At 41.9% G+C, this 18,350-nt stretch overlaps 1 protein-coding gene across 1 annotated transcript; it reads right to left on the reverse strand.

Moving 5' to 3' along the window:
- Window positions 1–1,450: 1,450 nt before the first annotated feature.
- On the reverse strand, window positions 1,451–10,551 carry camk1gb (calcium/calmodulin-dependent protein kinase IGb). The gene is made up of 13 exons (XM_071525552.1): window positions 10,483–10,551; window positions 10,275–10,386; window positions 6,403–6,528; window positions 6,052–6,126; window positions 5,791–5,929; window positions 5,548–5,671; window positions 5,199–5,274; window positions 4,692–4,804; window positions 4,499–4,577; window positions 3,955–4,042; window positions 3,221–3,579; window positions 2,999–3,096; window positions 1,451–2,571 (listed from the first exon to the last, which is right to left on the reverse strand). The coding sequence occupies exons 2-12, from the start codon at window positions 10,358–10,360 to the stop codon at window positions 3,039–3,041; spliced, it is 1,323 nt and encodes a 440-aa protein (XP_071381653.1). The 5' UTR covers window positions 10,361–10,386; window positions 10,483–10,551; the 3' UTR covers window positions 1,451–2,571; window positions 2,999–3,038.
- Window positions 10,552–18,350: the final 7,799 nt, after the last annotated feature.

Consider the following 18,350-nt stretch of genomic DNA (forward strand, 5'->3'; position numbering starts at 1 on the left):
CTGACTTGGAGTGAGTAGAGGGGTTCAAAACCAGGTAAACAACCTAAAAAGCAACAATTATGAATACAAACATTGACCCATCACACACACATGCCTCTCCTGCTGTATAAACTATGAACTAAATTCTCATTATTTCCACTAACTTCTATCTAGTTACTAATCCCTTAAGCGGGCAGCAAGTATATGCTTCCAAAATACTGAGAGTGTGAGAAAATGAACCAGAAAAGCTCCCCACACACAGACTGATGCTCTCATGGCGGTTTATTGATCGTTTTGACCTGAACTGCTTTTCGGCAGTCATGAAATGTGGCTGATTAAACCACAAAGTGAACATCAATTCAGAGTGTGGGTGTCTTTTTCCACTACATATCCCTTTAGCTCTCAATGGGTGTCGTGTATTTTCACTCCTTGTTGGCAAACTCAGGATCAACCTTTGCCCTGGTTGGTTTGTGTTCGCAGTGTGTAGACTTTTCTACTAAGTGCCGTGAGTAATATCGCCGCAATTATGCCATCAAGGAGGGAATAATAACGGTCCTCTTTGAGTAACTGTGTTTTGGATTCCGGGACGTTTGTGTCTGCCGCTGCTGGGAAAAGGTTGAGGCTGTTTGGAGACCTTTGCCCCATATTTCTGGGTTCTGTTGCACACTGTTATGTGAATGGGCAGTCTGTCTCTGTACGGGCCGTCTCTGCGTCAAGCGTGTTGTGGTTGGGAGGTGAGGCGGGTAAGAAAGGGGGAGATGTGTGTTGCTGTGAAAGCCCTTTCAACAGGAGCTCAGGGAAGGGAAGGGTAGAAGTGTGCTCACATTAGAGCAGCGTGGGATGGTTTTTTTATGATGCATAATAAAAAAAAAAGAGTGGTCAGGTCAAAAGGAATGGCAAGTACCTGGTGATTGCTGGTGATGGCCATTTATTTTTAGATTTATTATTAAAAAAATAAATGGTTTCTATGCCAGGGTGATGACTCTTTGTATTATATCCAGATCAGTGGAGGCGGGTGACTCAAAAGCTTTAGGAGGATAAGACAAAAATATAAAATGTATAGCTATTAATTCTATTGCACTCGAGTGTAAACAGCCTACTTTTTGAGGAAAAAGTTTGTAAAATTGGTGAGGATCATCCTTTACGGATCAGCCTCCCCTGATCCAGATCCATGTGATATCATTTACAGTAAGCTTTCATTTTGAACTTCAAGGAGATATTAGCTGGATATACTTTTACTGGAAACGGCTGCTCTAAATACTTTGGTAATCCCGGCAGCACTTAGATAACCAGAGTGTCATCTAATCTGCTGAAGACTCACAGCATGCTAATTGGTTTGGAGGTCAGTTTAATTAGCGACACCAGCCGGGTCACAGTAAAGAGGAGTAGAAAGTAGGTAAACAAAAGTAGCGCTGCCAAAATTAGACACTGTACACAGGCTTTATTGATGAGCAAACAGGGAAAACCCCCTATAATACATAGACTAGATCAATATCTGTTGAACACATCAATACAAAGCCACACACAGCTTGGGAGACACAAAGCAGAGTGTACAGAATTTACCACCTAAGTGGAAGAAACAACTATTAAAATCTCAAAATCTCTTGTGCAGTGGATGACGGTGGATATAGACGCTCTTTACAATTATATTCCCACAGGCTGGCAGCTTGTGAGAGCTTTGAATTGGCAAGTTATGGAATTACATGTGGTATTTACACCGGTTAATGATTTGTCAGTGCGTATATGCTTTTGGTTAACTTCTTAAACCTCTTGTCTGTATAGCTCTTTTTTCGATTATTTATGATCATTTTTTAGAAAAGGTAGCAAATACTTTAGAAAAATAAAACAAAACACGTTACAATTAATATGAGGAAGATGATAAAAATAAAGAGACAATTCCAACACAGCATTAGGCAATTTTACCAGAATCAGTTATACCAGTAGGACTGAATTTAAGCAGAAAACATGCAGTTTTGCCATAAATTCTATTGTGCTTACATATGCAGGTAGGCTATAGGAGAATACGTTACACAACAACAACTGATGAAGTACAATAATTTGTCTTATTGCATTACGTGTTGGAGTGTATTTCCTTAACATGTAACCACAATTCTAATAGACATGTACAGTAGGTGCGGTGACGAAAAATAAACTCTCCCTGATCAAAAGCCAGGAATTATGATACAACACTTCCATTACATCAGAGATCACTGCTTCACCTTGTATGGGATTAACATTCAAGTAGAGCCCAGCATCAAGTGAGCGAATAATATCCCCTTCAGAGAGAAACAATACTGTGTGAAAATATCCTGTTCAAGCCTATACTGTGTGTCTGTGAGTTGAAATGTGCTGAAGTGTGGGTGTGTAAGTGTGCTTCGCTGTGGTCGTCTGTGCTCTGGGAGAAGATTCATAGGCACTCTTTCCAAAAAAAATAAATAAATAAAAAAAAAAAAATGTCCCACGGACTCTGGACCTCGTAAGACCACTCGGGTCTATCAGGGGGGTCAGCGACTTTTCATTCTCAGTCCCAGGTAGGGGAGGTGAGGGGGTGCTGCTGATACAAACCAGCTGAGTCAGCACAGCATGACTGACCTGCAGAGGGCAGAAATACACACACACACACACACACACACACACACTGTTAGAGACATGAAACGACACCTTTGACGACTGAGCTGATTGATAAAATGTGTACGATTTTTTCAGTTTTGATTCTGTGCCTTCTGTTTGTCTTGGTTCTGAGTCACTTTCCATCTGTCCTAGATTTGCTTCACAAATCATTTATTATGATTTGTGAATTATTATTAGTAGTATTCCACCCCCACCACCATGGCGTTGTCTTTTTTTTTAATGTTGTCCTTTCCCTTGCTTGTGTAAACTTGTTTTTGTGTCTTTTATGTGTCTTGACCATAAAGCACTGAAGCGCTATATATTAAAACTATAATTTAAGTTATTATGTATGTAAAAATGACATGCAAATGCTTTACTTGTGTACATGCATTGTTCATAAAAGCTTTACCAAGTAAAATGCTTTTTTCCATGTCAGCTCCATGGACCCTTCACATGACTGAACACACTCCAGTCTGCACAGCCTTGCCACTGCGGTTTTTCCCATACCTGAAAACAGAAGAGAGAGAGGTTACATCATCCATCAGTCCTACTGTGGTACTGACAAAAGGGATGGAAGGTCAACATTCAGAGCGTCAGATGAACATTATAGGAGAGGACTAACAATACAAACCCGTTCAGGTTGGAGGGCTCGGAGTGGTAGGCGTGCTTGCCCTGCTCGGCTATGCTGGGCGCGTGGCGGGCCTCGCTCTGGCGGCTCTCGCTCTGGCGGCTCTTCAGCGGGTGGTAGTGGCTCTTCAGCTCGATGGGGCTGGTGGGCAGGGACATGTGGTTCGTCCGGGGTACGTTCCCGTTGATCTCCGCCCCCTCGGGGTTCGGCCTCTCCGGATCCGGACGCTTGCGGTGCTTGGTCGGGGAGGACAGGTCGACGACCTTGATGTCCGGCACGTTGGCCTGCCGGAGGATGAGCTCGGAGTGGGCCAGCTGCAGCTTCTTCATGTGGTTGATGGCTACAGTGGCGTTGAAGGCTTGCTGTGAGAGACGGGAGGTCGAGGAAGGGATTTTAGAAACTACAAAGCTTCATTGAAATTGTTTTCCCTTTAATGTCATGATGATTGGGAGGTTTTTATGCCGCTGCTAAACCAGATTTGATCGCCTCTAATTGTGCAGATATACATTCATATTTGGGACTCCTTTTTTAATGATAAACATAAAAGTACACTTGATCTTGATTTGTTTAAACAGTAAAGGCCTTATCAGACATCAGCAGCTTTGATTACGGAATACTATCTATTTAACGGTCCTTAATCAGGAAGGATTTAGGTAGGCACCCGATTAATCTACTATAAACTGCAGGCCCTCACTGAGCTTACTATGTCGGAGCCAAAGAAACCAATGCGGACTGACCTTCCACTTGGACTTGGCAAAGTTCTTCTGGATCTGAACACTGACGGAATAGTAGATGTCCTGGCTCCGCGCCGTCTTTCCGATAATCCTAGAAAACAGACGATGGGACAGTTCAGATTTATTTGTAGATACAGGTTAATCCTGAATCCATCTGTGTGAACTGGCACCAAGTGGATCCTGTCCTACCTGATGCACTTCACCAATATTTCACCAATATCATATGGATGTGACTATGACTCTGTAGTATCATAGCACTATTCTGAATCTATGGGTTACAGTTCATTTTGTTTTACTGTGCCTTCCAGAACTCTTTATATAACTTTCAAGGCATTAAAAGAAAAATCAATTAAGCATGGTCTGATTCTATTTAACAAATGCAAATGGAATGTACAAATATGACGCAGAAAATGATTTACTCATATTATGAAATGTGGTTCAAGTCAGCAAAGACAAGCACACAAAAAGTTCTAAAATGAGAGTTGAATTTGACACATTGAAGTCAATATTTGTATGACAGTCTTCCCTCCTGATGACGGTCACTCACCATGGATGTCTGAGCGCTTGATCGGTGGAGTAGCGCATGCTGGGATTCTTCTGCATCATGTTGCGTATGAAATCTTTGGCTGCACATCAAAACAAGACACAGACATTAGGGTCAAGACGGGGCTCTGTATGGAGGAATCAGTTGGCAGTATTGCATATCACATTGTGTGGATGCTGATGCTCGGCGTGCTTACCAGATTCAGAAATGTCGTCCCAGAAGGGAGCGTCAAACTCATACTGCGCCTTCATGATCTTGGAGAAGAGTCGTGTCTCAGTTTCCTCATAAAAAGGGGGATATCCACAGAGTCTGCAAGAGACAACAGAAAGCTTGATGATTGTTGGAACACTGCAGAGATGATTTACAAGAATGTGTGTGTGTATGAATGTGTGTGTGTGTGTGTGTGTGTGTGAGATAGAGTGAGAGAGAGAGAGAGAGAAAGAAAGAGTGTATGCGCATGTGTCTTATGTGTACACATTAGATGCTCACTAGGTGGTGCTATGACTCAGTCACTGAGCCATTATATTTAGATGACTATGTTATACCAAACACCATGACCAGTCTTTACTCAATCACTTGTTAAAGATAATCCTGGATCAGATTAGCAATTTTAGAAATCCAACCTTTGGCCAAAAGACCTCTTTCATCTTTATATCTCTATCTAAGGTGTGATCATGGTTTTCACAGCAGGATTAATACTCACAGTATGTAGGTGATAACTCCAATAGACCAGCAGTCCACTGCCTTACTATACGGCTTCTGTGCCAAAACTTCAGGAGCTGAAAGTTAGGAAATCTTATTGTTAGCATGACTCTATAAATGTAATCTCAATCAATTTGACTAGTGCAGTTCAGCTAATGTCAAAGCTGATTGCTCTAGATATGTGTAATATCTCAGTGCAACAAAGCTATAAATATTACATGATGGCTGTCATGCCATGTATTGTCTTACTGACTTGCTCCCCTGTGTGTCTTATATTTCTTTGACCCATTTTCAGACCCCCGTTCAGCAGGTGACCATACATCATTCATAAGACAGCCATGTTTTCTTACCCACGTATCCTGGAGTGCCGCAGGCTGTCGACATGATGCCGTTGTCCACCATCTTGGAGAGGCCGAAGTCACTGATCATGATCTTGGCGTTCTCATCCTGGCTGTAGTACAGCAGGTTCTCCGGCTGCAGGGAGAAGAATGAAGAACTTATCAAGGTGTGACACTGAACGCAGCAGGTGTTACAGTGCTTTAACCTCTGTGTGTGTGTGTGTGTGTGTTTTCTCTATATTGTCTGTATCATACCTTGAGGTCACGATGCACGATGCCATTTTGGTGCAGGTAGCTGACAGCCTGCAGAACTTGCTGGATCACCCTGCTGGCGTCTTTCTCTGAGTACATCCCCCGGTCCAGGATACGGTCAAATAGCTCACCACCCGAAACACTGGCAGGGAGAAGTAATTATTCTTAACCTTATCTCTAAGCCAAGCCTCCTAAGTTTACAATTTTTGTCAGTTTTTTGTTAACCTGATCATTTAATGTTAATGTCAAAAATGGAAAACTTACAGCTGCATGACAAGATAGTAATGGGTCCGACTTTCATAGAAATCCTCCATCCCCACGACGTTCTCGTGTTTGATCCTGTTTGAGAGAAGAAAGAGGTACTTTCATTAACATTACCTTCGTGATCAGGCCCAACTAAATCTAAGGATGTCTAAAACATTTGCTGTCATAGTTTGTAAGTGCTGGTACTATAACCTCCACAGTTATTCACACATTTTCCTCAGATTTTCCGCCAGTAATACAACATAAAGGAGAGAAATGTCAGCGGATTCCTTTTGGGGCTGATTATACAGCGAGTACAGAGAGAATGTGAAATGAAGGTTGAAGGCTCATAAAAATTCACAGGTGAATTACTTTCTCAACACTGCAATCTCGTTCTCCAGATTGAGGTCCCTCTTCTGCTTCTTCTTCACGCACTTCATGGCAAACATCTTCCCCGTCTTCCGCTCCTTCACCATGTAAACCTCGGAGAACGCCCCCCTGTTAATTAACACACAAGCACGTGGAAAATGAGTTATTGCCAATGCAGTGAAAACATCACAGGAGGAGATAACACGTCTCCCACCAAGAGGAAATGAGTCTGCCTTGTCATTAGGATAGGGGCATGTTTAATATGATATGGGGCCCTTAACAGCGCAGAGTGGTGGCCCCTTGGTGGTTCATTAGTCTGGTTTCCATTATACTGAGCCAGCCAGGGCTTACTCATTATCCGTACCACAATCTTCTTCACAAGTCAAAAGTGATGTGATATATTTTGTATAGTTTCAAATAGATGATTGTCTTTATGATTTACAGTATGTTGATCCATAACTGATTTACTGTATTTCTTTTTGCGACATTGTTTTCTTTTCCTGTCTTCCTTTTTTTCCTCCTGCCAATAAAGCAGATTTAAATTTTAATTTGCATCTTGGTGTAAGACACAACAATCTGATATGTTATACAGAAAACATGTCATCCACTCACAAGTTTAATGAATTCTATTATCATCTAGATTGGTAGTGGTTGTAGATTGTAGTTTTCCTATGTTCATGTTTTCTCCTGGGCTAACTGAGTGAAGCGGGGATGGAAGCTGCCTGATCTCACTTCTCGGAGCGGTGCAAAACAAAATCAAACATGCAGAGAAAATGAGAATCGTTGAGAGGCAAAGGGTCCAATTAAGGTCCGCTAAAGGCTTAACGGTTCACATGTCAGCTACAGTAGCGGGGACTTATTATTCTGCTCGGCGCTGTTCTGTTCCGTTCCCATGCTATCTTCAGCGCTGTCTGGGAATAGTTGTTCTACCAGGTGGATTAGGCCCTTTATCCCTTACGCAATGGAAACCGCAGCAAGCTGCGGGCTCCAGGTGCAAAGCTCAGACGCTGAGCATGTGCGGCAGGGATCCAGGAAGCGCCAAGGCCCTAACGTTTAGGCCGGGTCACAGACAGGTGTCAAGGCCGAGGGCAAACAGGGGATAACACAAGCCTGACCTATCTGTAAGGGCAGTGACACCATATGCTGAAGTAATCTGCTCTAATGTGGATCAAGCACACAAGGTTTGGGGTGCTAACTAGATCGAAAATAAAGTAAATAAATAACTTTGAGGTCTATAAATGAATACTGTAAGCTGCTAACATTCACTGAAGGATCCTAGTACCATTAAACTTGTGTCATTTTAAATTGTTAAATGCAATATGAACTAAAAATGTATTCTGTTTTCTGTTTTATTTCCCTCTTGCCATGTTTTTGCTAACAAGTTTAGGGCTTGAGTGCATGTCGCTCCGGATGGTGTGATTGCTTGTTACACACACACACACACACCCGCACGCACACACACACACACACACACACACACACACACACGCACGCTGCCTAAGACAGGCAGGCAGGAGAAAGCTGCCCCCACAGCAACATCACAGCACTTCACATCTCCTTGCTCAACTGATTTCTCCTTGGTTACCGGAGCTCATTTTCTTCAGAGAATCTCCTTGATGCTTATTGTGACCCTCAAGACAGATTATCAATCAAGCCATGAAAGTGAATGGCAGGCGGCATCCTTTTCACTTGCAGATTGAAGGACAAAGGGCCATCAGAAATCACTGATGTGCTGGCGTGAGTGAATAATTTTGCAAGGATAAAGACTGAAAAAAGAGAATAAATTTGACTACAAGCAGATGGCATCCATCTTTCTGCTTTTTGGAAACATTCTAGGGGTTAAACTGACCCCTCCAGAGACTGTGGGCTGATGAGCTGCCATTGCCAGGAAACAATTAGGATGATGTTTATGCTATGGTTGATGAGGCCCTATGGGGAAGGCTGTATTTGTGTCCTACGCAAGCAGTCCAATCCCTTTTGGATCATAGTGATGGAAAATAGGAAGAGGGAAAAAAACGAAATGGTACACCGGGGAGCGGGCACGACGGCTCAGTGGCTTCATTCTGTTGGTATCTTTATTAGAAATGAAAGCAGTCTAGTTAAGTCACTCTGACTCAGAATGTAGGCAAGATAAGTGATGCAATCTAAACCCCCCCCCCCCAGCTCAGTTGAACGTGCAGCTGCCTGTATACCGTACTGCAGTCATTGTAGTCATTGCCTCAAAGATCTATTCATCTATTCTTTCTTTTTGAGAAGGATTATTACAGTCAGCCAGTCTGCCTGTATCTGCCTTATCCCAACATCTCCTCCACAGCAGCTGACCTGACCTCCATCAGCCAAACAAGTCAGGAACAAAGCCGTATACTTCAAACAAACCATCTTCAACATGCATTTTTTTTTCCAGCTGTGAAATACGAGCAGATGGCTGAATCACTGACTGCTTTGTAAAAAAAAAAAAAAAAAATATTTCGCAATCTTTCAACTCAAATTATTTGGGCCGGATTCAAACTCTCAACATGACAAGTACATGGCACCTGCCCGCTGCTGCATGAATCACCCCATGGTGTTTATTTCTAAGTGCTCTGGGAAATAATTGTAATTGCTGCAAACTAATTGGACCACTTATTAGATCTTGCCTCATCTTCATAATGAGTATGTGCTCAGGAGGAACCTAGCCTCCTTCAGAGTCCATTCACCGCTGATGGGGTGCAGCCAAGACCTTTTGGCAGCCTTCGGCCCTCGGCACAGACCCGCTCTGTTCCCACCGCACAGCGACGTCACTCTGGCAGCACCGGCTTCCTCACACCTTTATTTATTTCTGGCCTCTGATCTCCTGTTCTGCCGCTCACTGTTTTCACTGAGACAGGCTGGAGAGTGCTTGAAGACCTCCTGATTACCTGCACTAATACTGACCTAACAGAAATTAGGTCAATACAGGAGACTTACTGCATGGAAATTGTGAGATCAACTTAAAAATGTGCTTGTTTGGCTTGTCTTGGCTAGCGCACCAAAAATGCACATCAACTGGTAATTCTTAGTGCAAAATAATTCAGATAAAAGTTTCACTGAGGACAGCTGTAGGCGTTTTTGTGAATGATCTCCTAAGCTGGATCTGCAGCCAGGCGCCATCAGGAGAGCTGAGGCTAACCCTACTGCAGCCAGTGTCTTGTGACTAAGACTCCAGTAAAGTACGTCTCCTCATGTCAATCCAATCAAACCAATAATCTGTCCTCCAACTCAGACAGGATCTTGAGGGTCTACAATCAGGCCAAGTCTGGAACCGAAGGATTTAAAGGGGCCTTTACTTTCATCTTGAACATGAAAGTAAAACTTCTAACATGATGCCACAGCAGCAATGTAGTCTGCCTCAATTACGGATGCACCAGTATATCCACAGAATTTTGGTATCGGCCGATATCAGTTTTAAAAAGCAAAATTGGTATCGGTAATCCAAAATGATTTTTACTGCCGATGATTGTGGAATTGGCTTTTTTTTTTTCTTTTTTTAGGAGTGTATCATTTAATACAACTGTCAAATTAGCAACAGAATAAAACTAACATAGCCTTTTGTTTAAAAACCACTTCATTATCTAAAGTTAGGCATGTCTGAAAAGCTTAAGTTGTTTTGCACCTGCATTTGTACTAAGATTCTTACAATAATGCACAGCAGTATTGGTATCGGTCGATATGGACGGGGAAAAAAATCAGATATCGGTATCGGCCACAAAAAAAACATATCATGCATCCCTAGCCTCGACAAATATATATTTACAAACCTCCTATCATTTGGATTTCTGCAATAAATCAGAAGTATGGCACAATGAAGCTTTATTTCAGATGTGACAACTGTCTTGGACTGAGTTGACTGTACTTACGATCCCAACTCTTCCATGAAGTCGAACACCTCCTGGATGTTTTCAGTGTCCTTCTTCCACACATAGTCGGCCTCTTTGCGACCCATGTCTGCAGAAGCTTCAACAGGGATTTCTGTCACAGGGAGAGAGAAGAGTGGATGTCACTTAACACCGCCGCCCGGAGTCTCACTGCCCCTCTGTGTCACATGAGATATGAGAGTTGCCTTACAGTGCATATATGTTCTGCATGCAATTGCAAAAAAAGCAGCAATAATCCTCTCTTAGCGTCCAGACTCCCTCATCATCATTATCATTAACACACTGTCCTCTTGGATTATAGAATTTCTCAGAGTCATGAGAAACGAGGCATGAAGGTTGGTCAGTCTGCTGCGTTGCTCTGACTGTCTGCTGGAGGACGCAGATCAGACAGACCGACTTTGTCTGGCAGACAAAAGGTTAGCGCACTAATCCCTGCTGTAACTAGCACACAGGAAGCTTTGCATTGCCAGGCCCATACAGTGTGAGGCCAAATGGTCAGTCTGATACTGTACTGGATTTGCTAATAAACCAAACAGATCTGATAAATGCGGAGAAAAGTAAGGGAAATCTGGTGACATTTTTTTCTGCATTACTCAAAAAATGTGTTTTGGAAAATACATGGCTCATCAAAACTAACAACAAAATGTGCATCTTGGACATATCAAAATAAGCTCTAATGATCATGCAGCAATATTCAGTGCTTAAGGCTGCCAAATATTTGTTTTTGCTTTGATGACCAATAATATCTGTACAGATTTGAAATTGGGCAAGAATGACTTATCTAATCAGCCCAAAGGCACTGAGAAGGATTAGAGGTGCACTTTAATTGAGCAGGTCACTCTGTGTGGCTTCTTGCCCTCTTTTCCCTTATATAAGGGATTAGTAACTCTTGATCTGGAGACCTGACCTTGGAACAGTGAGTGCAGATAGAGGATATGCACTGGGGAAAAAAAGCCTTAGCCTACATAGTTGACTATAAATTCCAAATTAATTTTTGAACTTACCATCGGAAAAAGCACCTGTTGAACATATATTATGTATGAAATTATTTAAATTATGAAGAATCACTCTCTGGTAGAAATCTGTGAACAGCTGATGAGTGAAACTTTGAAAGGTCCGAGTCAATTTGGGGCCAATCCCCACTTTCATTTTGCTCTCTTTGTCCTTATGAGGTCTGGTCCGTCCACATCAACAGAAATGTTGCAGCAAAAGAAACCTGCAGGCTACAGCGCATTTAAGACGCGATCCGGCCAGATGCAACACTAACATAACATCTCACTAAAATAATTTTCTAACACCCGCACTGAATAATTCAAACGATGCCTGTATGGTGCAGTACAGCGAATGGTATAAGGTCTGTTGTCCTGTGTCCCTTCCAGTCCTCGCACACACAGAGAGGCTTTGTGCTTTCAATGGGTCTTACACCGTTTATTCCCGGCCGTTACTCACTCTGTACCCGCAGTAAGCTTTTCTCCATGCGCGTCAGTGTGCCGTTATTTAGCGGCACAGGCCAGAACATGCGACTCAGCAGAGGATCACAGGTGCACTCAAGAGGACTGGACACTGGTGGCATCAGCTGTATCTGACAGCGCACTCTCATCCACAACAACACAGTGGGTGAGAGGCATAGTAAAGGCTATATACTGTAGCCTATGTCCAAGAGCAAACAACCAAGCCAACTGATTTTGCTGAAGATTTTGCACAATCAAAAATGACAGTAGTCTAGAGACCAAAATTCCAGTTGCACTGAATCTAGTCTTATTCTTTTTGTTTGTTTGTTTGTTTTTTTAAAGACATTTCTGCGGATATTTCTTCCACCACTACCATCATTATCCTACAGAAATGCCTTTAAATGTGAGTCTGCCCTTACCTGCAGGCTTATAACAAGTCAAGCCGCACGTCTTTGCCCTACTGACGCAAGAACTCCGACCAATGCAAGGACAACACTGGTAAACGGCGTGAGAGAAAGCAAAGTGACGGGCTGTTCTGGCAGCAACAGACATTGGATGTGGCCGACGTCCTCCAGCCTCTTTTTCTCTATACTCTCATGCCACCAATAGGACCAAGTTGGCTGCAGCATCCGCGGAAAAATCACTCTGCGGCAAGACTGCGAATGATCAGATATGCCATTACTATCAAGCTGGAAACCACAATAGTCTCAAAATTGAACAAAATCAAATTCAAGCAGGGTTGCGCTAAGACACAAATGACTGTTGATGCTGAATGTTGACGCGGAGCACTTACTACCCAAATTACGCGCAGAATACAAATTAGGCATCACATTCTGGCACTGGCCCTACCTGGTTTTTAGCTGGAAAACGTCCCCAAGCAGCAGTTCTACAAGTTACTAAAGACGTAGACTGGTTTCAGTCATGCCAGATTCAACCCCGGCTCACTCCATGAATAAGATGAGAAAATGTTTATTCACCAACAGATTGCTTCAGACTTACCTTGAGACTCTGCGCTGTAAGAGCTCAGCTCCGACTCTCCTGCCAAAAGCTCGCCGTGGTCTGGACAGACTACTTTGTCGGACGCCTCAGAAATAACTGTTGTCAAGTCGGAGATTACATCCATGGAGAAGGACGAGGGGAGGGGCTGGCAATCTCACAGGTGCCCATCGAGAGTTACTGCTGGCGCCGTGGCTGCAGCATCACCTTCAGCTTTGCACAGCTGCAGCTTTTTATACAATACAGTGCGCACTACGCGGAATTGCGCAGTTATTTCAAAACAGAGTGATTCACTCAAAGTACGACGCACACACAGACGCACGCACGCACGCGCGCGCGTTCTCTCTCTCTCTCTCTCTCTCTCCCTCTCTCTCTCTCTCTCTCTCTCTCACACACACACACAATTCAGTTTTTGGCTGATAGAAGTGGTCTATCATACATTCTGCATCAGTGCCTCTGTCAGTAGGCTAAAGTGATTTTTGGCGGTCATGTCAATCACGATTAGTTTAAGACGCCCTTATTCAAAGAGGCAACCTTAGGAAATTTGGAAACACGTTTTCTTCAACTTACATTCGAAAGTATCAGACATGCTTCCCACCTGGGCCATATAGACTTTGTGAAGCCTTCAACAAAGCCTTATGTGTTGCATTGTTATTCTCTTCAGAGGTCAGGTAGCCACAATAGGCTTCCTATTTATAACAGGCTTACGGATTAATCTGCATCAGGTGCTCATCATTTCACCTGTCATACCAAGGAGCTTTCCTGACTAAGGACAAGTCATGTTGATAATACTGTTTTTCTGTCTTTCTAGTACTGCATACAAAACCAGTTTTATGTAGAAATGGCATAAAAACATACAATAGAGGACATGGAAGTCATTAGAAGTCACTATTTGTGTTGTGCTTGTAAATTATCCACAGATATTTCTAATTAAAAATACATAACAACAACAATGCATGCATAAATGTGTGTGACAAATGAAAACAAGCTACAGAGTCGCAGCACCTGGAAGGCTGCAGAGTTGATCCAGCCTGAGTTTGAGTGGTTATAGAGAGCTTCAGCTGCAGCCTACCTGCATTAGGCATGTGCAGTGAATACAGAGCAAGAATATCAATAGCTGGACGGTTCATGATGTTGTCATGGATACTGGTTCAAGCGGGTGTCATGGTCATCTTCCATTTCAGATGATTTTCAGAAACAGAATGAGTTAAAGTCCTTTTCAGTTGGGAGAGAATGCATCACACCCACTGGAAACAGCAACAAGAGCAGCACAGTCACTGAGAGTCAAACCTATTATTCAAATAGAAAGGCCAGTAATTGAGCAGCACCACAAAGAAGAGTTATAAGCACTGTGCTCAGTTTTCATTGACCAGCCTCAAGCATCTGATTAAAACCTTACTTCTATTTCTTAACCTAAGTCTAGCATTTGACACAGTAGAATTGTTTTGCAGATCTTGCAGGAAAAACCTGTGGACTGGAGAGCCTTCTTCTCACAGCACTGGAGTTAAGACAAAGTTCAAGAAATACTATATTCCACTGTGTTCCAATAATTAATACCAACACAGCCAGTTATGTTTTATGATTTGTTCATATTCCAACTTGTTGCTTGAGTTTTGAGCTCTTGCAAATGGTTTAGATCAATGGTTTGACCATTTGAATTGAACTTATAAAGACCTGGCTGGGAATGGAAAATTCAGTGAAGCAAGGCTGAAATAAATCTGCTTCACAAGCTACAGTAAGAAAACAATGAAATAATATACCCAAGTCAACCTGGGCAGGACCTCAGTTTGCTTGCTTGAACCACAATGAAATACTGTAGAAATACAATATGAATGATATAATATTTGGACTCTCCTACCCTGAATTTACTGAGGACACTCTGGCAGGCAGTGGTAGCTTAGTGGTTACAGAAGTGGGCTAGTGACTGGAAGGCCACCGGTTTGATTGGACTTGCAGGGAAAATGTGGGCAGAAACCACCTTTAAGGTGACATTGAGGAAGCCACTTAACCCCAGCTGCTGCAGTGGAAGACTGTGGTTGTAGTGGGCAGCTCCCAGGTGTGTGTGTGTGTGTGTGTGTGTGTGTGTGTGTGTGTCTGTGTGGGTAAGACTTAAGTCACTTTCAGGGACACAAACCAGACTTAAGACCAGCTGATTGGGGATGGCTTGTGCAATTGGGGACAAAAGCCGTGTCCCCAATTGGTAAAAATCTGATTTTTGGGTCAGTGGTTAAGGTTAGGGTTAAGGTTAGGTTAAGGTTAGGGTAAGGGTTAGGGTTAGGCAAGTAGTGGTTATGGTTATGGTTAGGTTAAGTCTCCAGGAAATGAATGTAAGTCTATGTAAATACCCCAAAAGTGACATAAGTAAGACTGTGTGTGTGTGTCTGTGTGTGTGTGTAGCAGTGTGAATGTGAAGCAGGGCATTCCCTGGATAAAAAAGCTAAAACTTCTCTTTGTGCTACATGGTAAAAATTAAGAAAACATGTAACAATACAACAAGTATTTTTTGTTTTCTTTGCTGCTGTCCTGTTTTTCACACTGTGCAATATGTTTCATAAGCTTGGCACATCTGTGCCCATTGGCCAGGTGCTAACATGAACTATGCTATGCTAACTTCCCACATGCTACACTAGGCTTGTGGAAAGTAACACTTGTGTGACCTGGGTGTGAACATGGATCACAATCTCTGAGAAGCCTCATGTGGAATTAACTAAACCTATTTATGCAGGTTAATGGTTTGAAGGACGACATGTACCACTGATACATGGCAAAGTACATTATCAAAAGAAGAAGAACGTATTTTGAAACTATTACACATCTGTCAGAGATTCTTAACTTAACACCACTCCTTCTGAAGTGTCTATATACCTTATTGATATTGTTCTTTATCTCTAGTCACAGAATATTGTATGTACACCTCCAGACAAGGCACTAGTCTGTTTGGCTTTACCACAGGACAGTGTTGTGATATTGACGGCCCAGCTCTCTGACTGGAAGAGGAACTCATAAATTCTCAACCTCAGGTTAGGTGCTGTAAACACAAGGGCACTGAGCAGAGTTCTTGGCCTTAAAGTCAACAGAGTTATATATCTTAGACATAGCACTGCTAGTACCTACTTGTTAGGAAGTACATTTAATTTTTTCCCATTAGTTTGGTTTGCAGACAGTACATGATGAACAGGTAAGAGCATTGAGGAGTAGCCTATATTTGTCCACTCAACCACTGTTGCCCCTCACTGTCCACTTTTATAGTCAAGTCATATAAATCTCTTTGTGTGAAGTCATGCTGCTTTCATTTTTCAAAGAGAAGACAATATAATTTATGATAAACTTTATTTAACAGATTTGAGCCAAGGATTAGAGATTTTAGGCAGGGCTGCTACACAAACATTATTTTAGTGTTTAGATGTTTTTTCTTTGATTTGACTGCTTTCTAAACACCAAAGATGTAAATAACTTTATGATTTGTAGAACTAAAATCACTGTATATTTTAAATTGCATTTGGTGTATCAAATCCTGTAATTGGTTGTACCTTCAGTCTCCCCTGGACACGCCAGTTGGCCAGATTGCACTAGTTTTTGGGTTTCAAAAAACAGCTTTTCAAACCACTCTCTTTTAACAGTGTACTCATCATTATTGCAAACCAGCAGAAACCTAGAGTAAGAAAGTGTTTTAGGAGTAGAACCAAAACTTTGGTCTGATGGAAATTTATAGCTACAGCAGAATAGACCTGCATGAAGCCGTTTCCTTTGGCTTGGTGGTAGATGTCTGCTGTAGAGTTGTAAATTCAGTTCTGCAATGAGTCAAATAGTCTAGATCTAGATGGCTAGTCATATTATACTGTCTGGGCTCTGAGGATTGACAAACAGAAAGCATCCCTGACTTATCTAACCTTACAACACCAGGCTCTGTTTAACCCAAAGGAATAAATATTAAAACAAAATTCACAAAAGAAACAACAGGGACAATTTGGACTTTTAAAATCCTGGCTTTGGAGTTATCCAAGAGTCCAGTTTCAATTATGGCCTTAAAGTGATGTAACACAGAGCTATCCAATCTCTTCACAGGAAAAAAACCAACAATTAACACTGCCTCATGCTCTCAAGAGCAATGAGGTGACCAAATCAATGGCCAGTGGGATTAACTTAAAGAGATCAGCTAAACTTTAATTCCTTATGTAACCTGGTTGGTGACTGAAAAGTGTTGAGCAACATGAGCCGCTCCCGCATGAGACAGAGAAGAGGAAGAGCCACAGCAGACATTTATCAAATCTACAAACCTTGGACTGCAAACATTATCCAGAAAAGGTAATCCGACTTCAAATCAACTGAATGAAATTGCAGTGAAAACTAGTGATTCAGGTATAAATAAAATGTTATTACATAAGTTGATTTAATCGATGCCCAAAATTGTTCATTGCTAACATAACCTGAAAGTCAGTGCTTGCATGAAATTAGTGACCCATGTGTGGTATCTGAGGCAAAGTGATGTTATATAAAGCAATTAATCGTTGGACCAAAAAGATTGGCTAACTTTTTTTTTTTATCTTTTCCTTTGTGAAAGCTAGGTATTATACAACCAACATATTCAGAAGCAGGTGGGCAGTTCTGCTACAATCATCAAATTACTCACCCTTTTACTTCATTTTGGAATACCCAGAAATAGCACTCAGCCTCCACAAGCTTCCTCCATAAGATCATAAGGTCTGATAAATATTTACAGTTAGTTAACAAACATGCATTTGCAAAATGAGGCAATTGCTGTGAGAGGTTAAAACAATAAGCACACATTTGTTTTCTATTTGGCTGCTTTGTTGTGCCCCCAACGACAACCCTGTTTTGCATAAGGGTTATTTTCCAAAACAATAGCAAATTTGGAAAAGTTATTAACTGATGGCCATCATTAAACATCTGCAACGTTTTCAGACCCAGTGTGTAAAAGGATTTAAGTTACTCTCCTTTAAAAAGGATTTTAATAGTCTTCAAGTAATCTAATTGTAAAGTATTTTCCCCACATATGGTGTACATGTGACTGTAACTCTTCATGTCTTTGTTCTCTGACACCTCACTCTGCTGTCATTGATCTCTTTTGCTCAGCTACAGCCAGCTGGACTGAACTGATTGAATGAGCGGCTGATGTCATGCGCACTCTCCATGTGGTTGGTCTAATTGAGCTTAACAGTCACATGGCGTGTTGTATGTGCCTGTCACCTTTTTGAAACACAGAATGTTTCATTGTTTCAAAATGATACTATAGCTATTACAATATTAAGCAGTATTTGATTCTTCAAGGTCATTTACTATGCCAATACCTCCAGTGGGACAAAATGAAAATTTATACTGTAGCATGCTAATCCTTGAACCCATTTTGAACAATATATACTAAAGATGGTAGATTTCCAGTGCTTTTTGAATCATTTGATCATTAATTCCTATGCATACAGATTAATATACAGATCTATGTTGAAACATTGGGCCAGTGATGCTTATTGGAGTTTTTCCAATGCAAAACCTCTTATGAAGTCTGACCAACCTGACTGCACAATTTAGAGGGATAAGTATGCACCCTAGAGGTTAGTAATTAGAATAGCAGGGGAAATTATACCATTACATA

The sequence above is a fragment of the Centroberyx affinis genome, unplaced genomic scaffold, assembly GCF_046629955.1.
Source record: "Centroberyx affinis isolate AG114_WGS23_722 - 3 ecotype Tasmania unplaced genomic scaffold, CSIRO-AGI_Caff_v1 ptg001304l_1, whole genome shotgun sequence".
Classification (NCBI taxonomy): domain Eukaryota; kingdom Metazoa; phylum Chordata; class Actinopteri; order Beryciformes; family Berycidae; genus Centroberyx; species Centroberyx affinis.